This window comes from Odocoileus virginianus, chromosome 10, assembly GCF_023699985.2.
Source record: "Odocoileus virginianus isolate 20LAN1187 ecotype Illinois chromosome 10, Ovbor_1.2, whole genome shotgun sequence".
Lineage (NCBI taxonomy): Eukaryota > Metazoa > Chordata > Mammalia > Artiodactyla > Cervidae > Odocoileus > Odocoileus virginianus.
This window is the reverse complement of record NC_069683.1, coordinates 22734448-22753045: the sequence shown is the minus strand read 5'-3', so window position 1 is coordinate 22753045 and position 18598 is coordinate 22734448. Positions and strand designations below refer to the sequence as shown.

Genomic DNA, 18598 nt, shown 5'->3' with positions numbered 1-18598 from the left:
AAGGAAACTGCTTGAGAGAGATTTGGTTTCTATTATGCACTTGCCAAGAAAAGATGAGGAAACTGGGTCGGGTGGATTTCCTGAAGGTGCAGGAAGCAGGGAAGGTAAACCCTTGACCTATTTTCTGCTTCTAAACCCCCACCTCCTGGAGTTGCCCAAGGCCTAATGGAGGCTTTGGGAAGAGTTCCTTTCAGCCCTCACGACAGGAGGTCACCAGTTATGTGAAATCCAGCTATAGTGGAAGGGAGGGGAGGGTGGGGAAGACCCACAGATCAGCAGAGAAAAGGGAGGGCTTACAGCCCACCTGGCATTTCCCTCTTGAAGTTCAACAGGAAACCAAATAATCAGCCCAATAATCAGCCCCTATGGCATTTCCCTCTTGAAGTTCAACAGAAAACCAAATAGTAACATGGAAGTTATTGCAGAGAGAAGAAACACACACCATCTCATCCCCACAGACACTGTCCCACCTTGGCAAGGGTGTGGGGAAGATGGACGTTCTGTCAGTACAGAATGATTTCTGGAGGGCATATTAACAATAATAGATCAAATACTTTTAAAATGCATATCCTTTGCTTGTTGGGGGAATATCTGATTCTTGGACTGGGACAGGAAATATATAGGATGAGGCTATAGTATTTTGTAGTGTCAGAAAGTAAGGAAGTATTTCCCCAAAACCTCAAAACAAACCTCACATTGATGAGGGTATGTCAGAGATCACAGGATTGGACTATTACTAATACAAGAGCTCCCAAAGGCCAAAGCTGAACAATTTGAGCAACAAAATAAAGTAGCATTAGATTATAACCTAAATGTAAAAATAAGTATCTGTGAGTCCGTACTGATGTAAACAAATGATCCGTAAATAAATAAATGAAGAAGAGACAGATCTCATGTTCAGAAAACTTCAAATGATTTTCGATACTCTGCCTTCATCCAAGGGGAGCATAACTCCTCACTCCTTAGGTGTAGCTGCTCATCATGACTTCTTTCCAAAGAGTACAGTAGGTGAACGGGGTAAAAGAGTAACCTTCCAGTGGAAAACCTTTAACAAGTACTAGCTCAGCCAGGTGATCAAGGTCAGTGCTGTCATATCAATAGCATGTTGCCTTGATATGATGTGATCAGAACAGCACTTTACTTCTATGATTTTCCTTCTTAAGACCCATAACCATGAGAAGAACATGGGACAAATCCCAAATGAGGGACATTCTACCAAATATCTGACCAGTACTTCTCAACACTGTCAAAGTCATCAAAAACAAGAAAGTCTAAGAAACTGTCAAAGCCGAAACAAGACTTAGGAGACCCGATGATTAAATATAATATAGTATCTTGAGTGAAATTTGGAACAGAAAAAGGACATTAGGGAAAAAGCTAAGGGAATCTGAATCAAATATAGACATGATATATCTTTATATAAGTATTAATAATTATATTAATACTTTAATATTATATTAAATATTATATAAGTATATATATACTTATATAAGAAGTATTATATAATACTTATATAAGTATTAATACTGGTATACCAAATTTGTTGATTCATTCTAACAAATGCACTAATGTAAGATAATAATATTCTAGGAAACTAGATATTGGAACCCTCTGTACTATCTTTGTAATTTTCCTTTGACCCAGGAGTTTCCCTTCAGGCAGTTTTTTCTTTGGAAATAACTAAGGGTGAAACTTACAGCTGCAAAGGCAGCTGTGAGGGCTGAGAGACAAACCCAGTGTCTATTTCCTTCTCCTTCCATAGTCATCCTACCTGTATCTGGAAATTTTTCATCTTAAAATTTGCATGTACCTTCCAAATCATTACAACAACCCTTGGAGATAGATAGTTACCATCTCATTTTTCAGGTAAAAATTGAACCTAGAGCTCTTAAATGGCTGTCTCTTATTATCTGGGTTACCAAGGGTCAGAAGATGAGGTTTATGTCTCTCCTTTTCCATGAGTGCAGTTTCATATCTGAGGGTCCTGGAATCTTCATAGGCTCGATCTACCACTTACAAGCTGTGTATTTCAAGCAAGTCATGTAGCTGCTCTTGGCCTCGGTGTTTTCATCTGTAGGATGGGGATAATAATACTTATCCTAAAGTCACTATTAGGGTTTAGTGAGATTGTGTATATAAATCGCTTAGCCCAGTGCCTAGAACGTGAAGTCACCCATCTGCAAACAGTGGTTATTATTGAAGGAGAAAAGATTCATGGGATAAAGGAATCTAGAAAGAGAAGTACCCTTCTCCCTGTTTCCTATAATTTGCGAAGAAAGACGCAACATGGCTGGTGCCACTTTAGACTTCAAGAACCACGATGAATTAGGTTACCAGAGCTCACTGTACTAGAGTCTGCCCTAGGTCTTGAGCAAGTGCTACAGTTCATCAACCTGGCATTTGGGCCCAGCCAGAAAAAGAAATGAAAGAACTTGAACTCCTGAGGTCAGCCCTCAGCTTGAGTTGGAGAAGCATGGAGCAAGAAGGTAGTGCACAGGAAGGAAGGGAAAAAACAGTATAAGTGAGTGCTTATGACAATGTAAGTGCTGCGCTAGCCCAGCAAGTGTGGAAGTCAGAAAGGAGCTTCACTTTTGTCTGGTTTGAAATTTTGTAAATTTCACTAAGGTGAAATTCACCAGGTGAGGAAATGAGGTGGCACAGCAAAGCCAGGACTAGAACTGTGGGGTCCTCTCATGTTCTTCTCAGTTATCCCAGGATAAACTGAGGACATTTTGCTTTATATTTGTATCTCTTTTAAATTTACATTTGTATCTCTTAAAACTAATTTGTATTAGTCCCACAGTCAATCAGTCAGTTCATTTGCTCAGTCATGTCCGGCTCTTTGCAACCCCATGGACTGCAGCACACCAGGCCTCCCTGTCCATCACCAACTCCCGGAGTTTACTCAAACTCATGTCCATTGAGTCAGTGATGCCATCCAACCATCTCATCCTCTGTCATCCCCTTCTCTTCCTGCCTTCAATCTTTCCCAGCATCAGGGTCTTTTCTAATGAGTCAGATCTTCGCATCAGGTGGCCAAAGTATTGGAGTTTCAGCTTCAACATCAGTCCTTCCGATGAATATTCCAGGCTGATCTCCTTTAGGATGGACTTGTTGAATCTCCTTGCAGTCCAAGGGACTCTCAAGAGTCTTCTCCAGCACCACAGTTCAGAAGCATCAATTCTTCGGCTCTCAGCTGTCTTTATAGGCCAACTCTCACATCCATACATGACCACTGGAAAGACCATAGCTGCAGCTAAATATATGAGTTCTGATTCCTTCTAGCACAGTAACCCCCTCACTTGCATCTCAGGCTGTGGGGACAGGTGACATGGGAGACAGGAGGGGCAGCTCTGCTCTGGCTGGTGGAGGAGTATTTCTGATCTGGGTATTTGGCCCATCCCCCAGCTGGGCTGATCACTCCCTGGAAGTGAGCCACTGCAGCCTTAGGCGGTGAATGGAGACTTCCCATTAGTTCCTCAAACTGTACCTGTGTGACTTCATTTTTGGAGAACACCACATCTATCTTTTGGAATCCCAGTTGAGTCTAGCTTTCCTCTCTTAATTGATACCTCTTAATTTCTCCACCTTCATGAGTGAAAAATCTTTTCACAGCAATAATAATAAATAGCCAAGGACTTGGCAGTGTAAGTGATGCCAAATCAAGTTAAGTTGTATTATATTCTCAGGAAAAGAAAGTAACTTGCAAGATCAGAGTACTTACCCACCTCATTTATTAACTTCCTCGTATAAGTGTCCGTCTCTGGGGACGGTAGCTGAAAACCTGAGCTGCCTGTCTATCTGGACTATCTAAAAGCTTGTCAGGCAGGGAAACACTCTTCCATCATAATCACTTTATCAGCAGGTGTTGAGGGGCTCAGTAGGACAGGGGCTTCTGCCTGCCTCTAACAATGCCTTCAGTTTCACAAGCACAACAAGACAGAAGGGATTGTTCTTGGGGAGGTGCCCCCCGCTGGCAGAGGAAACACAGCGGTCTGCTGGCTGGGCTTCTTAGTCGAATTGTCACCTGGACCCCTACCCCCAGCAAGTGTTAAATGTCAAATCACTCTCCCAGTCACGCTTTAGAAATTCTCAGTTCCTTTAGCTATTCTTTTTGTTCTTATACCCCCAAAAATAATTTACAAAAAAATCATGTGTCTTCTTGCCCATTTTAACTCCTAAAATTATACATCAAGTTTAGATAGTTGAAAAAGATGTTATTTCTGACATAGTGTGTTGCTTTATATATATTTTTGTCAAAACTTTGACAGTACAAACGCAGCTTATTAAATTTATAGGCAAGATCCACTGTATAATCTCATGGACAAAGATGGTTTATATGGTCAAAGCATCCAGCAAAATCAGTTCTGCTTTCTGTCAGATCCAAGTCTGGTTACATTTTTCTTTTTCAATTAAAATGAACATATTAGTACACATTTCATGACAAGCATCTGACTTCTGAATATGAGTTCTTAGATCTGCGGATAGACAGATAAAGGCACACAGCTTTGCCAGGGGTTTACTACCCGGATGAAATAAGGAATTATATCCTTCACTGTTTCTTACCTTGCTTTCACAGAAGCAAGGCTTTCTAAAATTGTCCTGTGGTGAGATTCAGGAGGATGAGGGATATGCATTTCTTTTCTGTGGTGGGGGGAAGGTGATTGGAAAAAGTGGGAGTGACTGAAGACAGAACCTGTAGATCACAAGCATGTTCTGGGAGAGGTCAGTTTTAAGAAAGAGTATATATGGAAGGTACAGATCTGGACATTAATTTCCTTTGAATTAGCCATGACCAGATAAACCTCCTGGAAGATCGCTAGATACCACAAAGGTATGTGTAGCCTAGTTTCAAAACCTCTGCTTTTAGATACACCAGCACTCTCCAGCTGGGTCAGTCTGTGACTGAGGCCTGTGAACTGGGTTCACGCATTGTCTGTCCTCACCAATGTTTTTCAGGGACTGAGATCTAGAGATCTGTCAGGTAGAACCTGGAGGAGGGGCTGGCAACCCACTCCAGTATTCTTGCCTGGAGAATCCCCATGGACAGAGGAGCCTGGCGGACTACAGTCCACGGGATTGCAAAGAGTCAGACACCACTGAGTCAAGCATACGGGTCAGAAGCAGGGAGCTCAGCCTTTCTTTCTATTCAGTATCCATAGGTCTGTCTCCAAGCAAGCAAAGCAGGGCACTGTCGCACTCCAGAACTTTAAGGACATTTGGCGACAGGAGCACACATGCCCTGAAATGTAGCATCTCAGATGCTAGAAGAGCAGTGTGGAAGGAAAGTTAGGCAGGTGCTGCTTCTGGATAAGCAGAAAGGCAGGGTGCAGAAAGGAGCCAACATTGTATTTATACTGCATAAAATACATAGAACTCTCACAGTAACCCCGTAAGATACACAGTATTACCTGAGGAAACTGAGACCCAGAGAGGTTGATCAGCTCACCCCAAGGCCCACAGCTCGTTAGTGTCAGAGTGAGTGGGATTTTGAACCTAGTTTAGTTTGGTGACTTCAGAGCCATTATATAGTGCTCCTCTCGTGGTGAATATCTACTACAGAATGGGCTATCTAATACCCTTAGTTTATTCTCAAAACAGCAGTAACAAAACAAACACTTTAAAAATTTCTGAGTATCACTCCAATTATAAATCCAGTATGAGGGGTAGAGGATGATAAGTGGCTAAGATGGAAGACTATATTTATTCCCTTGGAGAAAGTAAAGGTTCCTGCAGGCTAAGATAAAATCCTGTGAGCACAGATCAGCTCATATACAGAGTAAAGAAGGAGCATTTAAATGACTTCTCACACCAGTTATACTATGTGACCCTCCGGAGGGATCACGCACAAGGTGAACAGAGCTCTGTGCTATAGATTCAGTTATAGTTTTTTCTTCTTTATTGTTGTTTAAAAAAAACAGGTTATTAATTGTTAAAAAGAAGATGCTTTATTTGAAGATGCTATTCTGGACAAAAATATTTCTCTCCTTCTACCCCCCATCTCTCTCTCTCTCTCTTTTTCTCTCCCTTTCCCCTCATCCCTCCCCTCCCCATCTCCCTCCCTCACCTACTGGACTGTAAAGTCCATGAGGGCAACTACTGTGATGCCAAGACTAATACAGAGTATACAGTCAAATTAACCAGTGATGTGGACTTCCCTGGTGGCCCAGTGGTAAAAAATCTGCCCACCAATACAGGAGACGTGAGTTCAATCCCTGGATCAGGAAAATCCTCTGGAAAAGAGAATGGCGACCCACTCCAGTGTTCTTGCCTGGGAGATCCCATGGACAGAGGAGGCTGAAAGGCTACAGTCCATGGGGTCACAAAAGAGTTGGTGCCAGAATCCCAGGGTCTTAAGCTTTTAAACTGTGATGTGAGCATGGTCATTCAGGCCCCATAACAGATCTCTTTCAGGACAATGAGAAAAGATGTTATCGGTCAGGGCTTCTGATCTTTTCCCCAAATCACCTCCTCTTGTCTTATAGTAAGGGACCTGGCCACTTGAAAGGAACTTAAATTTATTTATAATTTCATTATACTTAGTTTTGGGAGGTTGTTGACCCCTTTTTGAGTATAATGAAAATTATGGCCTCTGACCGACAAGGAACACACAGACAAAATTTTGTATACAATTTCAGTAGGTTCATGAACCCTCTAAACTATGCATCTCAAGTTAAGAATGCCAAAAAGTGAGCCGCAGTTTAAGGGAAGGGCACATGCTGATGCTAGACCTCTCATATTTGAAGGAAAATAGACAAAAGAACATTGAGCTTGCTTTGGGTATAATACTAGAGGGGAGACTATGGCGCCAATTCCAAGCGTGCTTGATTCTGCCAAGACACTCTCGTGAAAGACCCTTTGTTCCCTTTGGGACAGATGCCACCAAACACTGCTCCCCAGTGACGGTCACTGACCAGCCCCTCCAAGCATGCTCCCTTGCTCCCAAGGCTGGACAACAGGCAGAAAGAGGGAATAGAATAGGGCAAATGGAACAGGGCAGAGTTTGGGTAGTGAAGGTTGCTGGGTTGGGTCTTTTGGCTCCAGCACAAGAGTACACTTGCCTTAATTTCACATTCCGTGTCTTAAAATGCTTTCTCCCTTAGCCGCAGTTCTACAGGTCTGTTGTCAAGGGTATTTTCCCTTACAGTCTTTCCCAAGTGGATGCAAAACAGCCCCGATTTTATATAGACATAGATAATCCTTCGTGAGGTGGAAAAAAAAAACCAAATTTCTAGCTGGGAGCTAAGGCACCCCAGGCCTTTCCTCTTCATAACTCCTGTCTTGACCAGAGGAAGGAGATTTTCCCTCTCTTCCAAGTACCCTAGCCTGACTCTGTGAGACTTTCTCCAGCCAAAACTAATCCCTAAGTCTCAAGGACACAGACCTTACTCTGTGGCTGAGGATTTTATGTCTCTCAGAGCTTCACTTTCCTCATTTGCCAAATGGGGAACATAATAATATTAATAGTAGTCCCTACATCCTGGGATAGATGTGAGGGGTAATGGAAAGAATGGGCGAGGGGCGCTTAGCTTGGTGCCCCGGCACACTTGATCAGGCTGACTCTTATTATTTTCAGGATGTTGCTGTTGTTCAGTCACTGAGTCATGTCTGACTCTCGCGACCCCGTGACCTGCTGCACACCAGGCTTCCCTGTCTTTCACTATTTCCCAGAGTTTGCTCAGAGTCATGTCCATTGAGACGATGATGCCATCCAACCCTTTCATCCTCTGTCGCCCCCTTCTCCTCATGCCCTCAATCTTTCCCAGCATCAGGGTCTTTTCCAGTGAGTCAGCCCTTCACATCCAGTGGCCACAGTATTGAAAGCTTTAACTTCAGCATCAGTTCTTCCAGTTCTCCCAGTATTCAGGGTTGACTTCCTTTAGGATTGACTAGTTTGATCTCCTGCTGTCCAAGGGACTCTCAAGAGTCAGCTCTTCGCATCAGGTGGCCAAAGTATTGGAGTTTCAGCTTCAACATCAGTCCTTCCAATGAACACCCAGGACTGATCTCCTTCAGGATGGACTGGTTGGATCTCCTTGCAGTCCAAGGACTCTCAAGAGTCTTCTCCAACACCACAGTTCAAAAGCATCAATTCTTTGGCACTCAGCTTTCTTTATAGTCCAACTCTCACATCCATACATGACCACTGGAAAAACCATAGCCTTGACTAGATGGACCTTTGTTGACAAGGTAATGACTCTGCTTTTTAATATGCTGTCTAGGTTGGTCATAACTTTCCTTCCAAGGAGTAAGCGTCTTTTAATTGCAATTAATTTAATTGCAATCACCATCTGCGGTGATTCTGGAGCCCAGAAAAACAAAGTCAGCCACTGTTTCCACTGTTTCCCCATCTATTAGACATGAAGTGACAGGACCAGATGCCATGATCTTAGTTTTCTGAATATTGAGCTTTAAGCCAACTTTTTCACTCTCCTCTTTCACTTTCATCAAGAGGCTCTTTAGTTCCTCTCCACTTTCTGCCATAAGGGTGGTGTCATCTGCATATCTGAGGCTATTGATATTTCTCCCTGGCAATCTTGATTCCAGCTTGTGCTTCCTCCAGCCCAGCGTTTCTCATGATGTACTCTGCATAGAAGTTAAATAAGCAGGGTGACAATATACAACCTTGAGGTACTCCTTTGGAACCAGTCTGTTGTTCCATGTCCCGGTCTCCCTGTTGCTTCCTGACCTGCATACAGGTTTCTGAAGAGGCAGGTCGGGTGGTCTGGTATTCCCGTCTCTCAGAATTTTCCACAGATTTTCAGGGTAGTGACCCCTAGAAGTTGTGGAGGAGGAGAAACCAGGCAAGTTTGCTACCTCTGTCCTTCCAGGGCCTTACTGACGCTGCCTCTTTCTTGCCCTAGTACTTGTATCAACTGTGTTCTCTCCAAGGACCAAGCCAGCAAGGCTCTAAGCCTGAGCCGCTGAGCTTCTGAGACTCACAGCTCATTTGTGGCCCCTGACATACCACCAGCACCCAGGATGCCCTGATCAAGGAGCTTTGAGTGACTGTCCGCTTCAGCATCTTCCTTCCCTCCCTTCCTGTTTTTATTTCTCACTCCCTTTTAGAAACAGCTGTTTATTGAACACTTCTGTGTGCACAGCACAGTACTAGTGCCAGATAAACAGTCGTCGATAAAATAGACAGTGCTGCTCCTCTTTTTATGCTCTGGCGGGGGTAGAGGGAAGCATAAATAGCAAACAAATGATTTATAGGATGTGATAAGGGCTATGAAAGAAATAAGATGGAGATGGACAGTGACCAAGGAGTCTGACTGAGAGAAAGGACCTTCTCTGAGACGGTGACACCTGAACCCCGTGACTACCCCTGTGGCATGAATTGAAACCTTGGTTTTATTCCAAGTGAGAAGTGCCACTGAGTGTGCAGAATGATAGCTTCTCTTTGCTTTTCTCTTGTAACAATAGGTGGCTTTAAGCTTTGTTTGTGTGCTCCGTCGCGTCCGACTCTTTGTGACCCCACAGCTGTAGCCCGCCAGGCTCCTCTGTCCATGGGATTGTCCAAGCAAGAATACAGGAGTGGGTTGCCATTTCCTCCTCCAGGGGATCTTCCCAGCCCAGGGGTTGAACCCGCGTCTCCTGTGTTTCCTACATTGGCAGGCAGATTCTTTATCACTGAGCCACCTAGGGAGCCCTGGCTTTAAGGCTTAGGGGAAGTCAGACTCCCAATTTTTACCAGCTATTTATTTTGTCAAGTTAAAATTAAAAAATACTATGACAAATCACTTGTTCCTTTAAATAGCTATTCACCTGTTGTGTACCAGGCATGGGCGTTTTACCTGTATTATCTCATTTATTCCCCCAGTAACCTGAGAAAGTAGGTATCATTATCATCATTATCTCTGCAGTCAAATAAAGAAATCAGAACATGGAGAGGTGCAGAAGCATGCCGCTGGCCACAGTGCCCCGCGGTGGTAGGGCTGGAATCCAAGGGGGCCTGATGGCAGAGCCTCTGCCTGCTGTCAGTAGACGAGGCGGGCCTCCCGTCTTGTGACGCCTCAGCTCACCTGGTTCTCCTTTCCTTTGTAGAGGCGCCGATGAAGAAGAGGACACATGAAGGCCCGCCCTCCCCGGTGGACACCCCCCTCCCCTTGTGTGTGTGTGACGGCGTGTGTGCAACGGCTTCTGACCCCTGTGAAGGCTGCCCGTGCAAGCAACGTGCTCCCGCCAGATGCGTCCCCCAGACCCAGAGCAGGCACAGAGCCCTCCGAGGAGTGGCCGGCTTCACTGTTACTGACCGTGCCGCTCATTCTCTCGTCGTGGTCGGAAAAGGACAAGTGCACCTGTGCTCACCCGGGAGCAGTTACAGGGTCCTTCAGGTCATTCCCGCAACAGCTGCTTTGAACTTCCTCAGGAAAGCCAGCCCCTGTAATGGTGTGTACCCAGACAGTCACTTCATTAAGAAGGATCTGAAATCATCCTGAAGGGCAGTCAGGATTTGTTTCCCTCCTTGCTAATAACCCCCCACTTTATTCATATCGAAGCATGGAATAAATGAGGGGGAAAGTAGGGCTGAATCAGCCCATGTAATTAGTCTCTACAAGTCCAGTTATACATCTGTGAAAATGTGGTTTCATGAAATAAGATGGATGGCTTGAAAACCGACAGAGTTAAAAGTTAGAAATATATAAAGATATTTTTAGTACGTGAGGTTATCCTGGACTTCAGATTCATAATTCAATCCTGTGGAAATGAAAAAAAAAAAAGATTGAAGAGGTAGAAAAGAAATGACTTTAAAAAAAAAAGAGGGGGGACCAAAAAGATCTGATTAAAAGTTGAAATCGAAGTTAATATTTCTGAACTTAAATTGCCTAGGTTTCCAAAATAGTCACTGAAGGATCTGATGGAACCTGAATTATTTGAGTGGATTCTGAGGTTTCGTGGGTCTCGTCACATCATGAAAGTCTGGAGTGTGTGTCACACGTGGGAATTTGCACTGTAGGTTTTGCTCCCCTTCCCCAGCTTAGCCTGACTTGGCTCCGGTGCAGTGTGGGGAGGATACTTGGCCCTCTGTGGTGTGTGAATTGAGCTCCACCCCCTGGCAGACGGACCTTCCTTTCACTCCAGGGGAGGACCCCTCCGGCCCCAGCTCTCACCACCTCCAGGTCATCTCCCACCCCCTGCCTCTCCCCTCTTACATGCCTGAGTGGAGCCTCACCGTGGTTGGACTCTGGCCTCTCCCCACTCCCAAATCACACTTCCTTACAGCCAAGCTTTTTACTCCCAAGTCAGCAGTGATGTCCTAGGGAGCACAAAGCTGTAAACTGAAAAGCATGCATCTTCTGCAGCAGCAGTTTTGACTTAACAAATGTTTTGGAGTCAGGGAATGATGTTATTTTCAGATAAAACAAACACAGTTACATTATGAAATAGAATGTTCATATATATAAACTGTAAAGATAAACCGGGAGACTTCACAGAGGACTTTTATTTGCAAGTGGGCTGTGTGTTCCCCCTCCTCTGTCGTTAGTGGTATTTGGGTGTTCACTTCTGAGAAGTACAATTGGAACTGCAAACATCCAAGAGCCTTGGGGTTTCTGCTGACTCAGGACCCAGACTTCTGGTGCTTCTGAGGCAGAACCAAAGGAACCTGCATCGGGGGGATCTTCCTCTTTCCCTGCCTGCCTGCCTGTGACCTGTATACCTGTCAACAAAGCTTTAGGGCCCACTGATGTGTGTGTGCAGGATGGTTTTGAGGTAGAAAAATGCTTGCTGTCGGAATCCTGTTTATATCACTGTTCTATCCTGTGCATGCTGCGAAATGACTATTTCTTTGACGCCAGAAGCTACCAGGCATATACGCTTCTCAGTTAAGAGTACCCCAGCTCACTAAATCATGAGGGACACTGGGGGCTGAGAGTAGTTTGGGCTGTTTTTTTTTTTTATTAAAAAAAAAAAAAAAACAACCTATTTTTTCTCTTAAACTGGTGGCCAACAAATGGTTGAGACATTTTCGGTGCTTTACCTTTCTACACAAAAACCTGGAGATTTTGGCATACCACTAATTACATCCCCCAACCACATCCAATGCAACTACCTTTAAAGGAAGACCAGTGGCCATTCTCAAAGAGAGTTTAAAAAATCAGAAGATTAAGAAGACTCTAGGATGTGGAAGCTTGTGTTGTCTTTCCCCAGTAATCATTGTTTAATCTCCAAGTGGTAGCCTTATCTTAGCAATGGACAGCTTATTGGCTCCTCCATAACTGATCATAGGTTATTACTTTAAATCAGTATTTGGGAAACCCAGGCATTTATGCAATGGATATGAATGGAAATATAAAAATACATACCAGCCCTCTCAATAAATTATCATATCTCTATAATCCTCGAGGAAAGCACTTTGGCTTTTACCTAGAAAGGATTTCAGATCTGCTTTATGGGCTCCCGCTGTCTTCAGTACCTGATAAAACTTTAACCAGGGAAGCATTAAACACGGCACAGCAGCTTCTGCCCAGGCTCCTGAGTTCCTGCCGGCAGCATCTATCAACACAAGAGCTAGAATGCTTCCTGCAGCGGCACCAGCTTCCCCAAAGCTGGGGCAGGCTGCTTGGCCTTAAGCCCCAGCACGAGGAGGCCTCGTTCCTACCAGGTCAGTAGAGTTGCTCCAAATTGTGTCCTGCCTGGCTGCAGGGTTTGCAGACATCCCTTGCAGTCAGCAAGGGAGACAGGTAATGACTGTCTTCAGAATGAATTGGGTCCTCACAGCAATCCCTGGATACCTTCCAAAGGTTGGGTATCCAAGGCTAAGAGGAGGTTTGAACTTTGATTTGGTGTCATTAAATCCAGGGCAATTCCAAGAAGTGCCTGGAGTCTCTGCTTTGACAGCCCAAAAAGGGAAATGAGTTGAAATACTGAGGACCCTGCACCAAGGCCCCATTTCCCAGATGGTAATACAGATTTGTAGGTAAGAGTTAACTTGTCTTGAGTTACACAACTAGGAAGTATGGGAGCCAGATTTTTGTACCCAGCTCTTCCTAACTCTGCTGCTGCTGCTAAGTCGCCTCAGCCGTGTCCGATTCTGTGCGACCCCATAGAAGGCAGCCCACCAGGCTCCTCTGCCCCTGGGATTCTCCAGGCAAGAATACCGGAGTGGGTTGTCATTTCCTTCTCCAATGCATGCATGCATGCTAAGTTGCTTCAGTTGTGTCTGATTCTGTGCGACCCTATGGACAGCAGCCCTCCAGGCTCCTCTGTCCACAGGCTTCTCCAGGCAACAGTACTGGAGTGGGCTGCCATTTCCTTCTCCCTTCCTAACTCTTATGTATCCCTAAAACACAGAAAAGGCTGTGGGTTCCCCTGCTACAGTCTGACCATTCCACTCTAAGGATTCTTTTTCACAGTGACATTTCGTGGCAGTAGTTTGGGCCCAGAAATGGCATCAGGGTAGCCTTATTCTTCCAGTTTAGCAGATACATTAAGTACATGTTACTAACTTGAGCCTGCACCCAGGTATGGGAGGAGGCCTTTCCTTTTTGGTGCCATCTCTCATAAAGAAGGGGGAGTTGACACCATCTAGGCCAGTTACTGGGCTTCCCCAATGGCTCAACTGGTAAAGCACCTGCCTGCCAGTGTAGTAGATAGAAGAGACGCAGCTTCGATCCCTGGGTGGAAAAGATCTGGAGAAGGAAATGGCAACCCACTCTAGTATTCCTGCCTGGAGAATCCCATGGACAGAGGAGTCTGGCGGGCTACAGTCCAGGCTCAGAGAGTCAGACACTACTGAGCATGCACGCAGCCCATAAGTAAAGCATTTCTAGGCCTTTAGGAGTGTGGAACTTCTCAGAAATAGTGAAAGTGAGCAGTGTTCTGCCCTCTATTTGAAAATGCCTGATGCTGCAAAGGAAATCTTCATGTTCTAGTAAACCTAGCTAGTCTGTGCCCTGTGAGCATGTGACAATTCAAAGTCCAGTGAATATAGACGTTCCTGCAAATACCTGGTGTGTATATGTACACATACCCACACACTCAGTTTAACAAGCAAGGGAACTGCAGAGCAGTCCCCTCCTTATCCTACATACCACGGCAGAGGTTTCTGCCAGCTCTGGTCACAAGTGTCACCAGGTAATTGGAGCTTTGGTGCTTGCTCAAGAGATGCTTATAGGAAGAGCAGTGCCTTGGCAAAGGTCAGCTCCTAAAGCTGAGCCAAGGTGACTCCTGAAGGAATTTGCACTCCAGCCCTGTTCCAGGATGTCTGATGATACGGGAAATTTGGATTCCCAGTCATTTCGGTGACCTGAGAGTCTGACCACTCCAGTCAGGCCTGAGGGCATGGCTGAAGAATTCATAACTAGTAAGAGTGGTAGGGCTTAGGAAGCTCTTTCCTCCACTTAGACAATATTCTCTTGCCCATACCTGAAATTGGCACACTCACATAGTAGCTGTTCGACACATGCTTTTCTATAAGAAAATCAGTTGCATGTTTACTGTGTGCCTAGCACATCTAAAATCTTCTGTTTAAAAAACAAATCGATCTCATTATGAGTGGACTCAGCCTAGCCCTAAGAGAAAAAAAGGCCTATAGAGGAGACTTCAGATCTCATTAATACTGCTTACCCAACAGTGTGTTGGAAGTCCCACTCCAGCTCATTCCAAGAGCTGTAAGGCCCAAGAACACACCAGAAACAGCAGAACAGGTGCCAGAGCAGGAAAATAAAAATAAATTAATTGAAACACTTGTGGGTATAGTGGTACAAAAATGCCACAGGGCCAGGTCATATCATGCTGGGCTTGATATGACCTTGAGGGGACAGTATATTTTATACTTCATGGGAGTATCAGTGACCAGTCTCTCATACACTACATGGATGGGGAGAACCAACAAATCCATTGTCCTCTGCCTGTTTTCCTGCACACCGTCACATTCCCTCCTCAGTCATCTTCCCCTTTCACCCTTTACATTAAACAAGGGAACACTCAATCTTTTAAGGGAATTATACGTTTGAGTTAATGTTGAAGTATATCATTTTCATGCTGTAAATTATTTTGTAAGAGAGATTTACCGCTATCCCAGGATGTTTGGACTCGGCGCCCCTGTGCATTTGGAAATCAATAAACTATTCCTGGAAATACCATTTGTCTCTCAAAGAGTTTTGCACAAAGGACCCTGCTAGGTGTAAATATTCATGGTGATCTGCACTCTTAACCATGATCATCCCACAGATGATGGTGTTTTGGTTATGAGAGATGGGATGCTCCTTCACCCTGACTTCTCTGGAGTGACTTAGGAGGTCTCTGGGAGTTGCAGAAGGACAGATTGAAAATCATAGTTATTTAAAGAGACGTTTTCTCCTCAAAGTGAAATGATCCATGCCTACATTAAATTTTTTGAGCAAAGTAGATTATAAAGTAAAGAATGCTTGGTCCTGAATGATGTTTTCAAATAATGTTAAAGCTTTACAATTTGGATCAGCCCAAGGGGGTGGTCAAACTTTAATCTTTACCATATTTCCTAGGGGGGGAAAAATGTTTTCATAGAGCAAATTACAGTTAGGCCAGCAAAAGCATCTTTGGGAAATCTTAGAAGTACACATTTGATACAACTGATAAAGAGATAGAATTAAGTTATAAATGAAGCAGTTCTCATCCAGTTTGTAATACCAGGAGCCAAGGATACATTAAAACCAAGAGGCAAAATGTGAAAACTCAAGGTAGTAGATACTGGATGAATTAGAAAGTACAAGTCCTACCTAAAAGTATTAAAATTCAATTTTTAAAAACCTACCAGCAAGGGTGTCTGGAGGAGCTGCAGTTTATGAGCCCTGCTCTAAAACAATTTTTTTTTTTTTAAACAAATTTGTCCCCATTAAACCTCTTTAGTTAGCTGGGGGCTGTGTGAACTTTGGAGAAATCGTTCAAGTAAGGGTTCTAGAGCAAGTCAGTCACCCAAGGTCACCCGGTGAGCCAGGCCAGCAGACTCTCTGTCTCCTGGAGTAACCATTAGGCCCACTTCCTGCCATCTCTCATAACCTCCCCTGCTGCCGAGGACACTTCTGCCTGGTGAGATGGGGCTGCCAAGCACTGTGGTACTCGGGAGTCTCGGTGTTCTAACAAACCACAGTGTGTTTGGAGGTTTTCTTCCCCGCTTCCTGGTGCCAGCAACTCAATACCACATCCCACTGCCCCAGCCTTTTCTCATTTTATCATCTTTCCCTCTGAAAGCTACAACTCTTTATTTTGTCTCATTGATCTTTGCTTGGTCCAACTTACAGGTGGCCCCATTTCCTTCACACTCATAAAAGTGAAATTGCAGCTGGTTTGAACTATCTCCTGGCCTTAACGAGACACCAGAGGTGGGTACACCCAGCTGAAAGTCAGGCTGCCAGTATTAGCAAGAAAAGATGATGTCACGGAAAAGGGAACAAAGTCAATAACTGGCTGAGCAGAGTGTCTGTGCTAATTCCTCGTTCAATGTGAGTCTTCAGGCCAGAGCATTTATTTTGTTAAATAATAGCTACCATTTAGTGAGCTCTTCTTCCAGAGCAGGCACTGTCCTCATTGCTTTTTACATTATCTTATTTAATTCTCATCACACTGATATTATTCTCTATTTTATTGCTCAGGCATCAGAGAGTTACAAGCTACGCCCAAGGTCACATCCCGATAAATGAAAAGGTAGGATTTAAACCCAGATCTAGCTGACTTGGGCTTCCCTGGTGGTTCAGTTGGTAACGAATCCGCCTGCAATACAGAAGACCTGGGTTCAGTCCCTGGGTTGGGAAGATCCCTGGAGGAGGGCATGGCAACCCGCTCCAGTATTCTTGCCTGAGAATCCCATGGACAGAGGAGCCTGAGGGGCTGCTGTCCGTGGAGTTGCAAAGAGTCGGACACGACCGAGCGACTAAGCACAGCACAGCGTGAGCTGACAGAAAACCCCAGCTCTCAATCTCTCCTCTCCCAGCTGCACTGATTCTACCTTATGCTGGGGAACAACCTCACCCACGCACATCCTCCCCACAAACGCATGCAGTGTGGCCTTGGGGCCAAGGAATTTGTCTTTTTAGGCCTTGTTTTATACAGTCTGTGAAACACAGAATACAGTAAGGGAAAGAAGGCTAAAAACAGTGAAATCCTCTCTGGCCTGAAATTGCACTTCGGGAAGGAGGGAATTACTAGACTTGTATTATCTCCTTTCTTCCAAGGCCGTAAATCATTAAATCACCAGCGGAGGCAAAGCCCTGGCTTCTTGGGCTTTAGTCTTAGAATCCCCAAAGTCAGCCATCTCTGGCACCGAGTCTGTCATTTAATTAAACATCTTGAAGGCGTCTCCAACAGCTTGACATCAGGCCAGCTTCATATTCTTGGAAAGGGACTGTAAAGGGAGCTTGTCTGTTTTATAGTTCATTTACTGAGTTGAGCCATCTTGGCCATAGCATACAATTTGCCTTACCGAAATGGCCCACAATCTTCACACCAGTTCAGGGAGTCAGTCACAGCTCATTTTCCTAGAGCTCAGCTAGCTTCACCTATCCCTACTTCTTAAACAAAACCCACACAAGTGGCTTGACAATGAGTAATTGAGGCAGAATTGGAAAGATCTGAAACCTTGACTGGACCCATTTAAAAATGACTGAGAACCAAGGAGCGAGTAAACAAGGTTTCTGATGAGTTGAAATAAATAGTATGAAGCAAACACATAAGAGAAAGGCCATCTGTCTCCCCATAAAGCACCTACTCAGAACCTATTTATTCCTGTTTCACACATACTTGTAAATGTTTGCTGTCTGGTTTCCAGGTCTACAGCAGATTAAGGGCGGAAAACAGATATCTAGTGGAAACTTAAGTCAAGAAGGAAAAAGAGCTGACAGCAATACAGAAGACAAAAAAAAAAGTTTAATTAGACTGAAAAGCTCAAAAACCACTGTTTTAGGGTGGCATTTAGTGCCCAAAATAGCTCTTTACACATCTCAATTTCTAAACACTCATATCATAGGACCATATAATTATACTCAAAATGATGACCCTGAAACTAAATTATGCTCAGAAAAAGGCAAGAATTTCCATATCAAATTTTAGAAATATTTCTATCACAAATGGTACAGAAGAATGAAACAAATTTCCTTTTTAGGGGTTAAAGGAATAAATGTGGGACTATCCAGAACATTTACCGTAACAAAACAAAACATCCCCCTACCCGAGGTTTTATTGTTCCAGGAGCCTCTTGTGATTAGAGAGTTTCTTTTCATAGCTTTGTAAGTGACTTTCATGCTACAGTGCTTTGCATATAACGGCATGAACAATGGAAGTGCCAAGTTTCCAATGTGATGAGTAAAACTAATAACCAGAATACAGGTCAAATTCTGTTACAACAAATACTGCTACCATAAAAATCACTTAAGCATCCCTGTTATCTCTAACTCCCTGTCAATTGCTCATTTATTTCAAGCAACAGTCATTACAGCAAAATTGGGGGATAATAAAAGGAAACCGGACCCTCTCCGCAAGTTGAGTATAACACAATTTAACCTGTAATAACAGAGTCTCACTTGTATTTCTCCAGATCTTTGCTGCAAGAAGAATAAACCTCATAAAACCAGCCTGGGAAGCTGGTGTTTAGTAGTTGTTGCTAGGAAAAGAAAGAATT

The 18598-nt window shown here is 44.1% G+C and overlaps 1 protein-coding gene across 3 annotated transcripts in view; it reads left to right on the top strand.

The window, feature by feature from the left end:
• TRIM44 (tripartite motif containing 44) overlaps positions 1-15089 on the top strand; it is a 110089-nt gene extending 95000 nt beyond the window's left edge. For all 3 annotated transcript variants that reach the window (XM_020904968.2, XM_070473180.1, XM_020904969.2), the window contains one exon: positions 10048-15089. In XM_020904968.2, the coding sequence (XP_020760627.1) occupies positions 10048-10059 (12 nt within the window). In that variant the 3' untranslated portion in view covers positions 10060-15089. The remainder of the gene's footprint in view (positions 1-10047) is intronic.
• Positions 15090-18598: the final 3509 nt, after the last annotated feature.